This window comes from Cavia porcellus, unplaced genomic scaffold, assembly GCF_034190915.1.
Source record: "Cavia porcellus strain 051 isolate PalLab524CR breed Dunkin Hartley unplaced genomic scaffold, mCavPor4.1 scaffold_23, whole genome shotgun sequence".
Classification (NCBI taxonomy): domain Eukaryota; kingdom Metazoa; phylum Chordata; class Mammalia; order Rodentia; family Caviidae; genus Cavia; species Cavia porcellus.
Genome location: NW_026947506.1, coordinates 17,892,905 through 17,910,713, shown reverse-complemented (window position 1 = coordinate 17,910,713; position 17,809 = coordinate 17,892,905). Strand labels below are relative to the sequence as shown.

General features: G+C 39.6%; 1 protein-coding gene across 1 annotated transcript; it reads left to right on the top strand.

Moving 5' to 3' along the window:
• Positions 1-11,992: 11,992 nt before the first annotated feature.
• Positions 11,993-13,243, top strand: LOC134472350 (speckle-type POZ protein-like). The gene has a single exon (XM_063233683.1). It carries the CDS (start codon positions 11,993-11,995, stop codon positions 13,079-13,081), a length of 1,089 nt encoding a protein of 362 aa, XP_063089753.1. The 3' UTR covers positions 13,082-13,243.
• The last annotated feature ends 4,566 nt before the right edge of the window (positions 13,244-17,809 follow it).

Sequence of the window (17,809 nt, the reverse complement as noted above, 5' to 3'; positions counted from 1 at the left end):
GACAATAAACCAATCACAAGAACATAATGCAAACTCATGAGGCCTGGGGGACACAGACATAAACCACGACATTCCACCCCTGGCCCCCAGGACTCATGTACATCATTTACACAAAGGACATTTAGTCTACCTCCAAGACTTGCTAAAGTCCTAAGTTTCAGCACTGCTGAGTAGTCCAAGTCCCAAGTGTCCTCCAAATTCTATGCCAAACTCTTAATTGTAAGCCCCTGTATAAACAAAGCAAGGTTAAACAGTTCTGAAATGCAAAGCAACAAGATAAACATTACCATTCCAAAAGTTAAAAACAGGGGAATATAAAGTATTCGAAACAAAGCAAGTCCAATATCCAGCAGGACACACATTAAGTCCTAGAGTTCCATGCTCAAAATCTGAAGCAATCTTGTTGGCTTGGGTGACTCCACCCCCATGGCACTTCTGGCAATTTCAACTCCTGCAGTTTTTTCTTAATTCCTCTCTGCTTGCTTTTTGCAGTTTTCCTTGGATCATCCACATTCCTGGCTTTCCCAAACTTCTGGGGTCTCCATTGCACCTTTGGCTTCACACTTATATCTTCACAAATTGCCCTCTCAGAGGCACACTGCTTGGCCAGGCAGGCCCTTTGCTATCGAGATAGAAGACCTCTTACCCTCAGAATTTGTGCATTTTCCTTGCACCTAAAATCAGCACCTTATGGATGCCACCAAGGTTTGCTGCTAGCTGAAGCAGTAGCCAGGCTTTTCTCTCTCTTGGCTGTAGGGGTCAGTTGCCTGGATCACAGGGCTCTGTTTACATGATTGTGATGAAAACTTCTCTGTGTTGCCGCCATTCTGGAACCTCATGTGGCCTCTGTTGCCATTCTGGAACCTCATGTGGCCTCTGTTGCCATTCTGGAACCTCACTTGGCCTCTGTCACCATTCTGGAGCATGGCACTCTGCAGCTTTTCCCTCTGAGCAAATTGTTTCACATTTTCCATGAGGCTGCACTGGGTGGAGACCTGCTACCTGGAATTCCCTGGGGTCATTTTTCTTATCTCTCTGTTTCTCTTCAGGAATGAAAATCTCAACTGTGTCTTTACAATCCACAGCCTTCCTGGAATTTTCCTTCTTGCCAAACTCACAGCATTGTGAATTATCCTGCTAGGCTCTTTGCTCTTGATTAGAAACATAAAGCTGGCTGAAAGCCCCCAACAAGAGCCATGCCTCGGTGTGAATGTTTGATTGTTTTTAATTTCCTTTTCAAGATTAATCAATCCATTGCCCTTTTTCTCAGACTGAGGCAAAGTCTCTGGGCAGGAGCAAAATGCATACAAACTTTCTGCCAAGCCATAACACACATCATGTGGAGTCCAACAACCAATGCAGTCCTTCCAAGCAGAATCCTCCCAAGCCTGGTCTTTACCATGAGGTTTCTATCAGCCTCCTGGTGTCTGCAGCTCTGACCAGACTCTCCTCTACAGAACAGCATAAGGTTCTCCAGCTCTATGCATCCAGGCAACATGTCAAACCTTTTCCAAACTCTTCCCACAAGCAATTTCCAAAGCCTCTCAAAAAACATGGTCAGGTATAGTTACAGCAAATGACACTACTCCTGGTACAACATTCCATCTTAGTTACTTTATGCTCATCGCTGAGACAAAATACCTCATGCCCAAGTTGGGAAAGGAAGGGATTATTTCTTACAGTTTTTGGAGGTTTTAGTCCACACTCATTTGGCTCCCAGGCAGGCGGGCATGGCTGGGCCCCCTTTCACAGTGGCTGCAAACAGCCATCTCAAACCAGCAAAGAGAAAGACACACCTTCTTCCTGCCGTTACATCACATCCTAGCTCCACCCCCATGTGGGTGTAGCACTGACACCATCAATCCAAGCACTAGACAATAAAACGATCACAAGTGCACAATGCAGATTCATGAGGCATGGGGGACACAGACATAAACCATGACAGTGTTTAATATAGACGTACATGTTACTAAATTTTGGTTGGAAAACTGAACAGACAGTCTGCACTCTCAATGTTTGAGTGTTTATCCATATTTTATGCTTTGATTTTGCAACTTGAAGAACTAATTCTCATAGATCAGTATGTAATATATCAACTAGGTATTTCTTAGTGCTAATTTTTTGAATTCCTTATTATTCTACTTTTTTCTATTTTCTTTTCTTCTTTCTTTATCTATTTCAATACAAATAAATCTAAGTGACAGAAGTTGGTCACCAGAGATTAAATATCATATTGTTTCTGTTGTTGGATGCATGGAAAGTTAATTAAGGAATGCAATAGAGGATAAATGTTGAGAATTAAGAAGAATTCTTTGAAATAGGGAAGAGAAGAAAAGAATAGGACGAGGAAAGGAAATGAAGAAATGATTGAGTTATAAAATGGAAATTATTGTAAATGGTGAAGGTAAAATTGAATGAAGGCAGATGAGAAGAACATGGGCATAAAGCATAATTTTGATATCTTATGCACAGGTGCACATTCTCTATGTTGACTGTGAACAATATGCCTGAAAAGTATGTAGTACAAGAAAGTAAAAAAAATAAAACAAATTCAAAAGAAATAGATACAATAAAAACTTTCAGTACATCTCTAATGTGCCATCTGGAAAACAGTGAGGTGGGATTCAGGTCTCCTTCTATTGAATCCTTGATGGAAGGCCTAGCTGGAAAACAACAAGTTTGCATGGGGAACCACCTCCAAAGGCAAATTCAAGAATGAGAAAATGTCAAAACTGAGGATGGTAGAAAACTGGAACACACATCTGTGTTTGTGAAAGCAGACAAAAGAGAAGCTTTGGAAGAAATCAAGTGATATCTATCCCTGAAGTGGTAGCCCTTCTTCCTGGCTTCCTTTCGTCTTCCTTCCTTCCTTCCTTCCTTCCTTCCTTCCTTCCTTCCTTCCTTCTTCCCTCCTTCCCTTCCTCCATTCCTTCCTTCCTGCTTTCCTTTCATTCTTTTGGTTTTTGATTCAGGTTAGTATGTAATGCCAAATGCCTTGAAATTGCAATGATTTTCCAGCCTCATCCTCCTGAGTGCTGGGATTATTGATGTGTGCTAAAACACCTTGCAATTCAGAATTATTGTGTTTGTATTTTGAAGGGGTTAAAATTAAACACAACGAAATAGAACAAAATAGGACATAAGAAAGCAATGTAAGAGATATAAATTTCAAAGCTAGATGAACTCAGATCTTCACCATCTATAAAATCATCTCTTGTTTTATTCCAAATACTTGTCCATGCCTTGGCTTACAGAGAAGTCATAAAAAAACATAATATAAAACTGATCTGAACACAATAAGAGAGGCATTTTAGGTCTTCGATACCAGACAACAGGGAAGTCACTAATGACTGGCCTAGAGTCTCTAGTTCACTTCAAAAAAGTTGTCCATATTTTCAGATATTGAAGCTAAGTTAAAACAAACAGGCTAAAATAACACCATTATTTAGAACAAAGCAAAACACGGATAAAAGTATTGGCCTTCAAAGTGATAATAGAAGCAAATCTCCTCTAAGTTCTATTTTGTTTTGTTTTGTTGTGTTTAATTTTATCCCCTTAAATTTACAAAAACAAGAATCCTGAGTTGCAGGATGTGGTAGCACACATCTATACTGCCAGCATTCAGTAGGCTGAGGCAGGAAAATCACTGCAATTTCAAGGACATTTGGCATTTTATAATAACCTGGATCAAAAACCAAAAAAAAAGTAAGGAAAGAAAGAAGGAATTAATAAAGGAAGGATGGAAGGAAGAAGGAAAGGGAAGAAGAAGAAAGGAAGAAAGACTACCACTTCACAGACAGATATCACTTGCTTCTTTCAAAAGCTTCTCTTTTGTCTGCTTTCACATACTCAGATGTGTGTTCCAGTTTTCTACCTGACTCAGAAGTGTTATATACCCTCAGGATCCAGCTCTGCTTTTGAACTAAAAGGCTAAACGCTTAGTCATTGGGGTCTTTGAGCCCATCATTTTCAGCCACCACTTTTCTTTTACTGGGACACATTCACTTCATCACTTAAAGACACGGGAAACTGCTAACTTATTTACAACTTTTTATAATTGATTATTATCCTTAATCATTTCTTTCCAAGTTTAAAATTTAATATTTATGTAATACATATATGGAAATTTGTCCACATCTTATTACTTACATTGGAAACTAGATGCTATTTATCTCTTTTTCTTTAAGTTTTTGGAGTAAATGTCCACCCAGTAATTTATATTTGGTTATTAAATAGAAGAGTATGAGGTGTAGGTCTTAGTTAATTTCTACTCATTGCTGAGACAAAATACCTGAAGGCCAAGCTGTGAAAGAAAAGGTTTGTTTCTTACAGTTTTGGGAGGTTTCAGTCCACACTCAGTTGGCTCCAAGGCAGGTGGGCATGGCTAGCCACAGCCCATGGTGCATGCAAACAGCAAACAGGAACCAGCCAAAAGCAAGACATACCTTCTTCTTGCCATTGCATCATATCCTGCCTCCACCCCTATGTGGGTAGAGCACTGACACCATCAATCCAAGCACTAGGCAATGAACCAATCACAAATACACAATGCAAACTCATGAGGCCTGGGGGACACACACATAAACCATGACATTCCACCCCTGGCCCCCTAGACTCATGTACATCTTTTATACAAAAGACATTTAGTCCACCTCCAAGAGATGCCAAAGTCCTAACAGTTTCAGCATTGCTGAATAGTCCAAGTCCCAAATCTCCTCCAACATCTATGGCAAACTCTGAACTGTAACCCCCTGTACAAATGAAACAAAGTTAAGCGTTTCTGAAATGCAAAGGCACAAGACAAACATTACCATTCCAAAAATTACAAACAGGGGAATATAAAGCATTGGAAACAAAGCAAGTTCAACATCCAGCAGGACAAACCTTAAGTCCTAGAGTTCCATGCTCAGCATTTGAAGAAATCTGGTTACAAGCTCCAAAAGGCTTGGGTGATTCCACCCCCATGGCACTTCCTGGGATTTCAGCTTCTGCAGCTTTTTTCTTAAATCCCCTTTGCTCGCTCTTTGTTGCTTTCCTTGGATCATCCACGTTCCTGGCTTTTACAAACTACTGGGGTCTCCAGTGCACCTTTCACTTCCCCTTTACATCTTCACAAATTGCCCTCCCAGGGTTAGACTGCTTGGTCTCCGAGGCCCTTTGCAATCAAGGTGGAAGCCATCTTACCCTCAGAATTCGTGCATTTTCCTTGCACCTAAAATCAGCACCTTTTGGATGCTGCCAAGGTCTGCTGCTAGCTGAAGCAGTAGCCAGGCTTTTCTCTCTCTTGGCTGTAGGGGTCAGTTGCCTGAATCACAGGGCTCAGTTTTCCTGATTGTGAGTAAATCTTCTCTACCTTGCCGCCATTCTGGAACCTCATGTGGCCTCTGTTGCCATTATGGAGCATGGTGCTCTGCAGCCTTCTCCTCTGAACAAATTCTTTCATCTTTGACATGAGGCTGCAAAGGGTGGGGACTGGCTTTTTTGGGATGCCCAGGGGCCATCTTTCTTATTTCTCTGTTTCCCATCAACAATCAAAATCTCAACTCTGTCTTTACAATACACAGCTTTTCTGGAATTTTCCTTCTGGCCAAACTCACAGCATTGTAAGTTATCCTGCTGGGCACTTTGCTCTTGATTTGAAACATATAGCTGGCTGAAAGACCCCAACAATAGTATTGCCACAGCCTCAAGGTTTGATTGCTTTTTAATTTCTTTTTCAAGATTAATCAGTCCATTGACCTTTGCCACAGGCTCAGGCAAAGTGTCTAGGCAGGAGCAAAATGCAGACAGACTTTTTGCCAATCCATAACACAAACCATGAGGGGGTCCAACAACTAATGCAGTCCTTCTTCCCAGCATAAACCTCGCAAGCCTGATCTTTACCATGAGGCTTTCTAGCAGCCTGATGGTCTCCTGAGCTCTGGCCAGAATCTCTTCTACAGAATAGCCATAGCTGTTCCAGCTCTATGCATCCAGGTGACATGTTTGAACCTTTCCAAAGTCGGCTCACAAGCCATTTCCTAAGCCTCTCAAAAAACATGGTCATGTAAATTCACAGCAAATGGCCCTGTTCCTGTTTACCAAATTCTGTCTTAGTTACTTTTTACTTGTTGCTGACATAAAGTACCTGAAACCCAATCTGGAATAGGAAAGGTTTATTTCTTATAGTTTTTGGAGGTTTGAGTCCACACTCAGTTGGCTCCAAGTCAGGTGGGCATGGCTGGGGTGCAGGCCATGGTGGCTGCAAACAGCAAACAGGAACCAGCAAAAAGCAAGACATACCTTCTTCCTGCCATTACATCACTTCTTGGCTCCACCCCTATGTGTGTGGAGCACTGACACCATCAATTCAAGCACTAGGCATTGAACCAATCACAAATAAACAATGCAAACTCATGAGGCCTGGGGGACACAGACATAAATCCTGACAGGGGAGAAACTGCTTACCAGCACCAGTATCTATTCTACTTTTGGTTTTCTAGTGTTTAGCTGAGCACATTTTGAGCAGATAAACCATATTATCTAAGGTTTTTGTCCAGCGAGTGTGATGATGAGATTGGGTTCTATTTGGAAGTGTGCAAATGAAAAGGATCCACATAATTTCTCTAGGATTTCTTACAGACAAGAGTATTTCATCATTATTCATTTTTATTGTGGGTTTAAACACAAGAAGTCATCTCAGGGACATTTATCTTTTCTATACCCTATATGTGGAATCAGTCATTTCTTCAAAGAATTCTGGTATTTCTGTGTGTTTTGTGCTGATATAATAACGTTTATGAAGCAGTGTAGTTTCTGAAGTAATTTTCTTAGCTCATTGCTTTTGAGATTTAAGAGAATGTTTCAGGCATCTATTTGTCTAATCTAGGGATGGATGATATAACAGTAGTTATTACTACTGAATTATTCATGGCCTGCATTAGTCTCAAGTGTTATGACTCATTCTTGTGGAGATTAATTCATTCCTATGTAATTGGACCCATGCCAGTGAGTTGCAACTTTCAATTTTCCTAGGATACAAATGGTGTATGCATGGGGAAAAAAGCACAAGGGTCACAGTACAGAAATCTGAGACCACTTGCAGGCCTCTTTCTTGATAGAAATTACAACAAAGCAGGAGGAGAGAGAGAAAGAGCAGGAGGAAGACACATTCCATTGGATGTAGCACATTTATATGTAGCATTGGGAGATTCAGTATCATGTGCAACCTCTCCATCTAAGAACTTATCCCTATAACTTGTCTCAGGCACACAATGATCTTCAAATTAGAGCAGTAAGCCCTGTGAGTTGACTCAGGAAGACCCTGTTCTTCCTACTAGCCTTGCTTTGGCCACACATGTGATCCATTTTCAGCTTCAGCTACTCCCCTGAGTGAGCCAGACTTTCTCTACCCCTGATTGTAGTGCTATGATATCCTAATTAACTTGTAGTAGGTTCTAACTCTTTAAGGTTTCATTACTCTATTACTGCTACACTATGAACCCAGTTCCTGGAAAATGAAACTTAAGAGTTCAAATCAGCACAAGACTTTGCTCAGTAGCCTAAGCTCCTATTTCTCAAGCATGTAGTCATGAATTTGATCTCTAGTACCAAAAACAAACAAAAAAAATTTCAAACCATACCAAAACCATGGCAATGTGCAATAATTCAGGCAGCTGTGCAAACTACTGAGCCCCTGGTCAGCATTTCCATTGTTGAGACAAATATGCTTGACACATAACATAAAGCAGGAGGGGTGGGTTTGATTTGTGTCTTCAGAGTTTAGGTGGCTCCAGGCAGAAACTTTGTGAAAGAATTCCTGGTAGAGTAAATCTGTCGTTTTCATGGCAAGAAGGAAAGGATCAAAGAGAAAGAGCAGTGAGAGATTCTCCCCCACCCCAGGAACAGCCACTGCAACTCAGCTCCAGGGGGCCCCAACTCTTAACAGCCCATTCAACTATGAACATCCATGGATGAGTCCCCTCAGAAGTGTAGTTCCCAAGTCAGAGACTCCTAATCTCATCAGATTGATGATTTGGATTAACTGGAACAGAGTCATGTGACCAGTCAATCCAAAGGTACTTGAAGTGGCAGATAAAAGTGCTGTGTGGAGATATTTGGTTTTAGAATTTCAATTTAGCTGTGCCGAAGTAATCTCAGCCACCTGGTAGTGAAATAGGTTTACTAAAATATTTGATAAAGCCTAGGCAATTTAGGAACTTTGTGAGACCTTGTTTCAAACAAAACAATCTGAATTGGTATGATAATCCAAGGTATAATCCCCAACACCATTCCTTAAAAAAAAAAAAAAAAGCAGCCTGTAAAATGGTATTTTAGCGTCTTTAGAAATTGATAATTTTTTTGGATATTCAAGTTGTTATTGTGCTGTTTTCAACATTATGTTCAGAGCTTTTCTATCTGATACACTACTTCAAATTTCACCTATATTTTATTAAAAATATACTTTTTTCCCAAATGTGTAACTTGGTTGTACCTCCAATATGCAGTGGCTTATTTCTATTTTGTATTCTTGTTTATCATCATAATACCACTGCATTACATTGAGTTGTATGAACTGCTTGCTTTAGCTTGTTCATGGCACATGAAGTGTGTGTTTGAATATCTGTGTGTGTATATGTATGTGTGTGTGTGTATGTGTGTGTGTGTGTGTAAATGGATCCTATGTCTTCAAACATGAATGTAACCCTACAATTGATATCCTCCACACACAATCCATGAGATAATTATTTCTCTAGTAGAGGCAAAGTGGAAGGAGAGTAGCTGGACACATCCTCCAATAAACATTTTGGTTGTTTTCATAGCATTTTTTCTTCATTCTTTTGTCTTTTGTTGACACAGGGTCTTGCTATGCAGTTCAGGCTGGCCTTGAACTCACTTTGGAGCCCAGGCTGGGCTCCAATTCATAACAATCCTCCAACCTGAGCCTGGGTAATCCCAAGAGCTGGGATTACATGCTTTAGCCACCATGCCCGGCTTATAAAATTTCTTCTTTATTTAGGACTGAAATTTCAGAATCACTGGCACTTTCTGTTCTTGACAAACTCAGGTAGGATTGTACTTCCACAGAAGTTTCTCCTAAATGGGGATTTCTTCCTAAACACATGTTTTGGCCACCAGAATTGAGTGTCCATAGGGTTCAGCCTATTCAATTCCTTTTACTCTTACTTGGAACTTCAAATCCACAAAGATTCCTGCAGTGCAGCCTTATATTCTCACATTTCCCTTTGTAGAATTTCTGAATTTTTATGATGATATGGGAGTTTAATTCCTCTCAAGTCTTCAGAAGTCTTTCTGTATTTCTTTCCCTCCTTCATGCATAGTTTGATTACTGTTGATTCTTTATATGTCCTTGTGAGAAATGATCTAGCTATATAGTTCTCACTGGTCTTAAATTAGCAAGGATCCTCCAACCTCAACCTCTGGAGTGCTGGGATTAGGGGTGTGTACCACCCCGCCTAGCTGCTGTTGATTCATGAATACTCAAATTTCAGAAACGTGCTTTAACTCTTTAGAAATTAGGCAATAGAAGAAAAAGACCAGTGGCCTTGTTTACAGTCCCAGAACACAACAGTCTCAGGCAGTAGGATGATGGAAAGTGTAAGGCTTGCTTGGACTACAAGCAAGACACACTTTCAAATTTCAAACAAAGAAATAAATGACAAATAAAAAAGAAATTCAAAAGTAGCAAAAAGTAATCTTTTTCTTTAATGAGACAAAATACTGGTGGTGTAAGTATTAACTTAATCTGTTAATTTGAGTAAGCATGCCTAACTCCATGGGATTAGACCCACCCTAGGGTGGATACTCGCCTAAGTGGTATAAAAGGGAAGCCAAGAATGAAGAGTTACATCTTTTCCAGAAGAAATCACACCTTTCTCAACTCAGATCCAAGCCTTCAACAGGATTCTCTGTGTCTTCAGCCTGACAACAGACTTTTTGTGTCTCCCATATGTGACTCTGCATGCAGTTTTGGTAAGTATTCTTCGAACTTTTTGCAGATTTGATTACATTGCACTAAATCTGTTTATTTAGAGAGCACTGCCAGTCACAGGTAGGGATAATTTAGGTAGTTTACATTGGTCTGTATCATAGTATCTTAGATTTAAATCAACAAGGAGCCCTTGTGGAAGCAGCACTATTTCATTTTAATTCATCTTCATGGCATTACTATTAGAAAGCAATAAGAATACTGACTGGACATGCTTAAGGGGAGTCAGACAGTGGGTGAGCTCCAAGATTGGCATGATGTCATTAAGGACAGTTTTCTGTCACTTGTCCTGAAAAATAATTCTCCCTTGTCATGGGCAAGCTTCTCTTCCATGAGCCTCAGTTTTTCTTCAGCTGTTGATCTTCCCTAGTGGTGGCAGGCCTGTGTCAGCCAGCCAAAGGGCACAAGTAAATGACTCCTCTAGAAGGCTTGATGTGCATACTGCTTATGAGAATAGGGAACCCAGGTCCCTCTGTCAGCGACTTTGGTTGATTCCAGGTGCACTATTTGTTCCCAGTTGCAACTATATGAATCAAATGGGATGGATTGGGGAAGTTACCCAGATTAGCCTGGCTGCTCTCATGTAGGAGAGGAGGACAAAGGATTGATAAACCAGGAGAATACTGAAGAGAATTGTCCCAGTTATTTGGGATCAAAGAGGGAGCAAAGGAGAGCAAGTGAGTGGGATAGACATCTGCTGGTCAAATCACAGGCTCCTAATGCCAGAGCAGGGACAATAGAGAGAGGTACAGCATTTTTTCTCTTATCCTGAGGAAGGTTTTTAACCCATCAAATTCCAAAATTCTGTGTGAAGTACAATACAGTGTCATAGGCCAAAAGCGTAGATGAGGAAAGGTGTTTCATTTGGCCCATATAACAATGGCTTCAGAGCCACAGTTTCTCTGAAGTACACTCTAGTTACCCGTCAAACACATGGACTGCTTCAGAATGTTAATAGCAATGGGAAGGTGTTAGTGATACAGTTGACCAAGAGGCACGCTAGCTTGCTCTTGTAATCCCAGCATTCTTGGGGATTTACGTAGGAGGTCTCTGAAAAGTGCACCCCAAATTTGGAAGCCTAGTGAATTAATTAGACTGAATCTCAACACCATAAAATGAATAAAAGGACAAGACATGTAATTCAGTGGGCAGTCTCTATGCTCAATCTCCAGTAGTAAAAAACAAAACAAGATGCACTGTGTCATAGAATGTCATCAGAAGGTAGATTTTTAATAATGTAATTTGCTGCTTGTAGGACTAAATTTTGCTGTGGAGTTCCAGCTCTACTCAATGCTTAGTGATTCTCATGCCACAGTCATCTGAGTGGTAAAATTATATGCATATATAGTGGTATAAGTATTAACTGAATGTGTTAATTTGATTAAGGCATGCCTAACTCAAATGGATTTAAATAGCATAGGAATACCCACTCTAGGGTGGATCCCCACCTTTTATACCACTTAGGCGAGTATCCACCCTAGGGTGGGTCTAATCCCATGGAGTTAGGCATGCTTACTCAAATTAACAGATTAAGTTAATACTTACACCACCAGTATTTTGTCTCACTACAGAAAAAGATTACTTTTTGCTACTTTTGAATTTCTTTTTTATTTGTCATTTATTTCTTTGTTTGAAATTTGAAAGTGTCTCTTGCTTGTAGTCCTTTGCATAAAAGGAAGCAAAAAAGGAAGGGTTACATCTGTTCCAGAAGAACTCAAACTGTACTCAAAAAATATTAAAAAGGGGATTTCTTTAGTGAATTGTTTTTTAAAGGAATCAAGACAGGACTGAATAGTGACTAATTATTAAGTAAATATTGGTAAATGTAAGTCTGATTAATTAATTTTTTAAATCTACACATCAGGCTATCTAGTTTGTGACTGCCGTATCTCCCTGCTTGTCTTGGATCTGCTGAATAGAGTGACATGTCTACAGTCTGGTGAAGAAAGAAAACCTGGGAGACCCTCTTTCACTTTCACACTGGTGCTGTCAGGAATTCAAGAAATGTCCAGTGGGCCAGTAGCTGAGAACCAGCATGCCACAGAGATCAAAGTAGTGAAATTCTCCTACATGTGGACCATCAGTAACTTTAGCTTTTCCCTAAAGGAAATAGGTAGTGCCATTGAAAGTTCAACCTTTTCACCTGAAGCAAATGGTAACCTGAAATGGTGCTTACGAGTATATCCAAAAGGGATCAATGAAGAAAGCAAAGATTACCTGTCCCTATGTCTGGCACTGATCAGCTGCCCGATGAGAGAAGCTTGGGCAAAATTCACATTTTATATTGTGAATGATAAAGGACAGAACACCAAAGGTCTATCGAGTCAAGAAATTCAGAGATTTGATCCAGGCACAGAATGGGGATTCAGAAAATTCATCCTTAGAGATTTTCTTTTGGATGCAACCAATGGGCTACTCCCTGATGACAAGCTGACCCTCTTCTGTGAGGTGAAAGTGACACAAGACACTACCGACAGTTTTAGCCTGAATCACAAGAATATAGTGAAGGCTTGTGAGAATTGGTTAGCAAGTGATCTAGCAGGGCTGTGGAAGAATTCCCTGTTGGCAGACTGTTGCTTCTTTGTGGCTGGCCAGGAATTCCAGGCTCACAAAGCCATCTTAGCAGCTCGTTCTCCAGTTTTCAAGGCCATGTTTCAACATGAAATGCAGGAGAGCAAAAACAATCGAGTTGAAATCAGTGATATGGAACCTGAAGTTTTCAAGGAAATAATGTTCTTCATGTACACTGGAAAGGCACCAAACCTTGGCAGAATGGCACCTGATCTGCTGGCAGCTGCAGACAGGTATGGCCTGGGGTGCCTGAAGCTCATGTGTGAGAAACACCTCTGCTGCAATCTCTCTGTGAAGAATGTCATCAAAATCCTCATCTTGGCTGACTTCCACAGTGCACATCAGTTGAAAGTTTGTGCAGTGGATTTCATCAACTTGCATATTTCTGACATCCTAGAGACTGAGGAGTGGAAGTCCTTAGTGGTGTCACACCCTCATTTGGTGGCTGAAGCCTACCAGTCTCTGGCTTCCATGCATTGTGCTTTCCTGGGACCCCCATATAAGCGTGTAAGGCTGTCCTAATATCCAACCTGTCCATTTATCTCCCACAAACAGGGGTCACAGTGGTTACCACTGAGCCTTTGCTAGAGAGGACAATCTTTGGAGTGTTCACACTTCTTCAAGGAAACACTGAATTTTGTTTGTCCCTAGGAATAGATGGTACCAATTTTCAATTTTAATAATGAGCAGATAGGAACTTAAAATTTAGGAGAGTAACTTTTGAAAAGTCCTCAGAATGTAAGTTAGAGGTAATCAGAATTCTGGCTTTTACAATATAATGCATGCTAATTTTTGCAGTGTTGATCCCAAAGTAAAAATCAAAGGATTCAGCAGCAAAACAGACACACCTAGGGGTAGATCTGCCATAAGAAAGTAGGACGTTTGTCTCTTCCTTCATTTTTTTTTCATGAATAAAGTTTAATCTTACTTTATGCAGTTGTGTGAGTTCTTTTCCTTTTTGTACATTGAATAGTTAAAAGTCTGGGGAAATTTGAGGATGGCCAGATGCCTTGAAGCCCACCCATGTGCTGGAATCCCAGATTTATATTCGCACTAATCAACTTCAGGAATGGGAGAAGAACAACACCCAGGACTTGAACATTTGGACGAAAGGAATTACCTGTGAAGCATCTTTTTGCTCCCTTGTGTATGACAGAGGGACATTGCCATGCATTCCAGGCACTGGCCTGCACATCCCAGCAGTGATAGTGCAAGAACTGCCTGCCTCTGAAGGAGCATACCAATCATCACGTTCCTGGGTCAAAGAGAGGGAAAAGTGTTCCATTTTAAGAAAAACGAAAAGTTAGAGAAAAAAATAATAGAGACAATTTGTGTATTACACAAGAATTCATGTTCGGGGAGCAAATTTTAATCCTTTCAACTTTGCCAATATAAAGGTGCTAGTAAACATGCCTCCTTGTTGTACAAAATCCAAGGGAGTCCTTACACTGTTAACAGTTATTGCTTGCAAGAACACAATATACATTCTTTTCCTATCTTAAAAATGAGGGATGGGGGATAAAAGAGGCATTAGGAGTTTTATGTGGAAGATGATTATTTTGACAATTTTACCTTTAACAGCAATCACTGTTGGTGGTGTTTTGGAACCACTCTGGACATTTCAATTTCATGGGCGTTTAAGGACACATGAGAGTAGAACCTCACTTGTCTTCAACAGGTGCATAGTGATATAAAAATGTGTAGCCCTCAATTATACATCAACTTTAATGGCACTCTATGAGAATGCAAATGTGAGATAGCAACTTGTATAAATTCTAAAGAGGCAGGAGGCTCTCCCTGAGGCTCTTCTGCTCTACACTTCCCCATGCTGCCTGCACTTGTTGGTTTCATACACCCGTGTGTTCTTCAACATTGCAACCTCACTCACAGAAATCTGTCTTTCTTGAGGGCTCCAGCAACAAGATAACAGTGATGAATGCTAAAGAGCATTTCACTCATTTGTCTTCACAAGGTCTATGGTCCTTAAATATTGTCAGAAATGTTTTTGAAGCATTTTGATGAATTTATTTCTCTTACATTCCCTTCTCCCTTTTCTTTAAAACCAGAAAATGCAAAGGAAAGCGACTGAGAGGAAAAATAAACATTTACTATTAAATGCTTTTTAAAAATATTAAGATTCATCAGCTGTTCATAACAAACTAGCTGCCTGTGTTGGAGCTATCGCAGTATCTTCTCATTAACCACACCTCCTACAAAGCAGAACATTCAAATATAAAGTGTTTTGTTCTTGGAAATATAAATTATTGCTATTTTTAAAATAAATCTGCATATTAAAATCAGGGTTCCATCTCTACCTCAAATTAACTAACAAAGAAATAACTGACATAGTGAAAATTTCACTTGTTGAAAGAAATGAAGCAGAGTGTATTAGAGCCTACAATTGTGCAGGACCAGTGCCACACTCTGAGACTCCTAGAGTGCAAGTATATGTCACAGTAACTTAATGTCAAATGATTTTGGAGAGATAGAAATTAAAAATGAAGCACAAATACACACAAATAGTTTTAATTGCAAAGATAAATGAAGCCATGCAAGGTCTGCAGTTTAGGTGGCTGGAGGCAGGATCATTGTGATCTAAGGTCTAGTTTAGCTCTCTGGCAAGAGAGGGAGGTGGGCTCTTAAGAATTTGCAAGTGGTCTTGGGGATGCATAATCAACTCCTTAGGCTGGTGTCACTCTTTCAGAATCTTTTTGACTGAAAAGTGGTTTGCACCCAGGAAAGAATTGTCTCCCTATATCACAATCCCAGTCTCGTAGATTTATGTGTTTTAAACAATAGCAAAAGATTCTAGTGAAAATGCCACTGTTTGATTTCTCATGCTATAAAAACTAGTTGATGGCAGAAGACCAACAAGCATTTCTCATCAATTTTCAGTCCTTTTAAGGAAACAAGGTCCAACTGCACTTGGCAAGACTGAACTCACCTCACCAGCCTATCTGTGTCATCCAAAGATGCCTGGGTACCATCCTTTTACCTTTAACAACAATCATTGTTGGTGTGGTTTTGGAACCACTCTGGACATTTAAATTTCATGGGCCTTTAAGGACACATGTGAGTAGCACCCCAGTTGTTTTCAACAGGTCCATAGTGATATAAAAATAAAGTAATATAAAAATACAAGACATTCGGGTAAATATTTCAACACTTAGATGACTAAAGCAAACAGATTAACAAAGTTTCCAGGTGGCAGTACAGTTGGACACAGTGAAGCTGAGGGACCCACTCCCCTTCCTTCATTCTACTATAAACACAAATATCTTGATTATCAATATGTAAGTTAACTGGGACAGTGAATCATCGAAATTAGTAAGAGATGGTGGGGGATGCCAGGAGAATTAGACGGTTCTCACCATAGTGGGAGGCACCTTCAGGCAGAGGGATCTGGCCACCAGAGAAGGCAGTTGGAGTACAGCTGTCTGAACACTATGGAGGGCACCTGAGTCTGATTCCTAAAGTACATGAAGCCTGAATCATTGAGGTTCCTGCTCCTCCTTCTCCTCCAATTTACTGTCTACATTCTGTCAATTCCTGTTGATCTCATCTTTTGGTCTCAAAAGACACAGTAATATTATTTTTATGAGATGTATGCTATGTAATTCTTTTTATTTGTTTACTTATAGTTCAGACAAAAAAAAATCTGGTCTATTTTGGGGCCAACTGACTGTAACAGCTGCCCAATTGATGGATTAGATGTAGCAGCAAGTTTCCCACCGTTGATTTATCATTGTCGAAGGCCATTGTAGAAACCCAGAATTTCTGCACAAAATATTAGATGGAAACCTGTTCAAGCTCTTCTTTCAAGACTGACAAATATTTCATTAATGAGAAACCTCCCTAGTGTACCTAATGAAGACACTTATTCAATTTTCTGAATAAAGTTTCCTCTACCATTTAATTGAAAGTCAGTTGACGCGGTAGAATTTTATTAGCTTAACGACACTCTTATTGGGTGTATGTGTGACTGTGAGTATGGCGGTGCATTTTTGTAAAAAGATCTGTGCATAAGGAAACTCATTTCACCTTATGCAGGAGTATTTGTAGTGTCATTTAGCATATATTGGAAATGTCAAAATTTACAGAAATAAAATAAGACAAAGTCATCATAATTTAAAGAGTATTTAGAACATAAAGATGTCCAAGGGAGGGCAGAAAATATATAATTTTGTACTGTACTGATTTTTGTATTTTACTGATACTTAACAATTATGTTAGTTTCAGATATTAAAATTATGAAACAATAGGACTGTTCATTTAACTCACTGGCATACATGTTTGCCTGGCAAGTGTCAGGTCTGTGAGTTCACACCCTGCTATACATACATATATATATATATATATATATATATATATATATGTATATATATATATATACACACATATATATGTATATATATATATACACACATATATATGTATATATATATATATATATAGAGAGAGAGAGAGAGAGAGAGAGAGAGAGAGAGAGACAGACAGACAGACAGACACAGAGAGAGAGAGACAGAGAGAGAAATACACTAGGTGTACCTAAAGAAACAAATCTGTCATATTTTGCATGCCAATATTAATATAGCAGTACATATGGATTATGTTGAAAGGACTATCAGAGATTAATACAATAACAGTTGTCTCTCTGGATGAACCTGCGTTGTTGCTTGAGTCTGGTGGTTCCACAAAGTCCCATGCAATCATGGAGGCAGGCTTATAGTGTGCCTGAATGACTCATGATCCAAATCTAGGATATTAGGTTTAAGTGCTACATTCAAATTTTTGAGTGGACTACATAAAATATAAGTGACTTAAAGATTCTTCTCCTTTTGCTGCTGTTGCTTGTGCTGGTTTCTGCTGCTGAGATCTGATACCATCTGCCATGTTTCATTCTGACTTGTAGACTGTGGATTATAGACTGAAGGCTCCCAAGATGGTAAACTGAGTTAATCTTTGGGTCCCTAATTTAAAGGTCAAATATTTTGTTTCAACAATGAGACAATAGTAACCAACAGAGAAATTGGCACCAGAGAAATGGATTCCTTTGAATACCTGTCCATGTATTTCAAGAGCCTTTGGGAATTTCTTGTGGGTAGATTTTGGAAATGTTTGGATGTCTCCTAATGGATAAAGCTATATCACATTATACTTTTTGCAGCATGAGTTTCTGCTTAGAACACGGAAGACAAGAATTTTGATAGAAATCATAACATTCAAGACCAGTTCAGGATGTTTGATCAC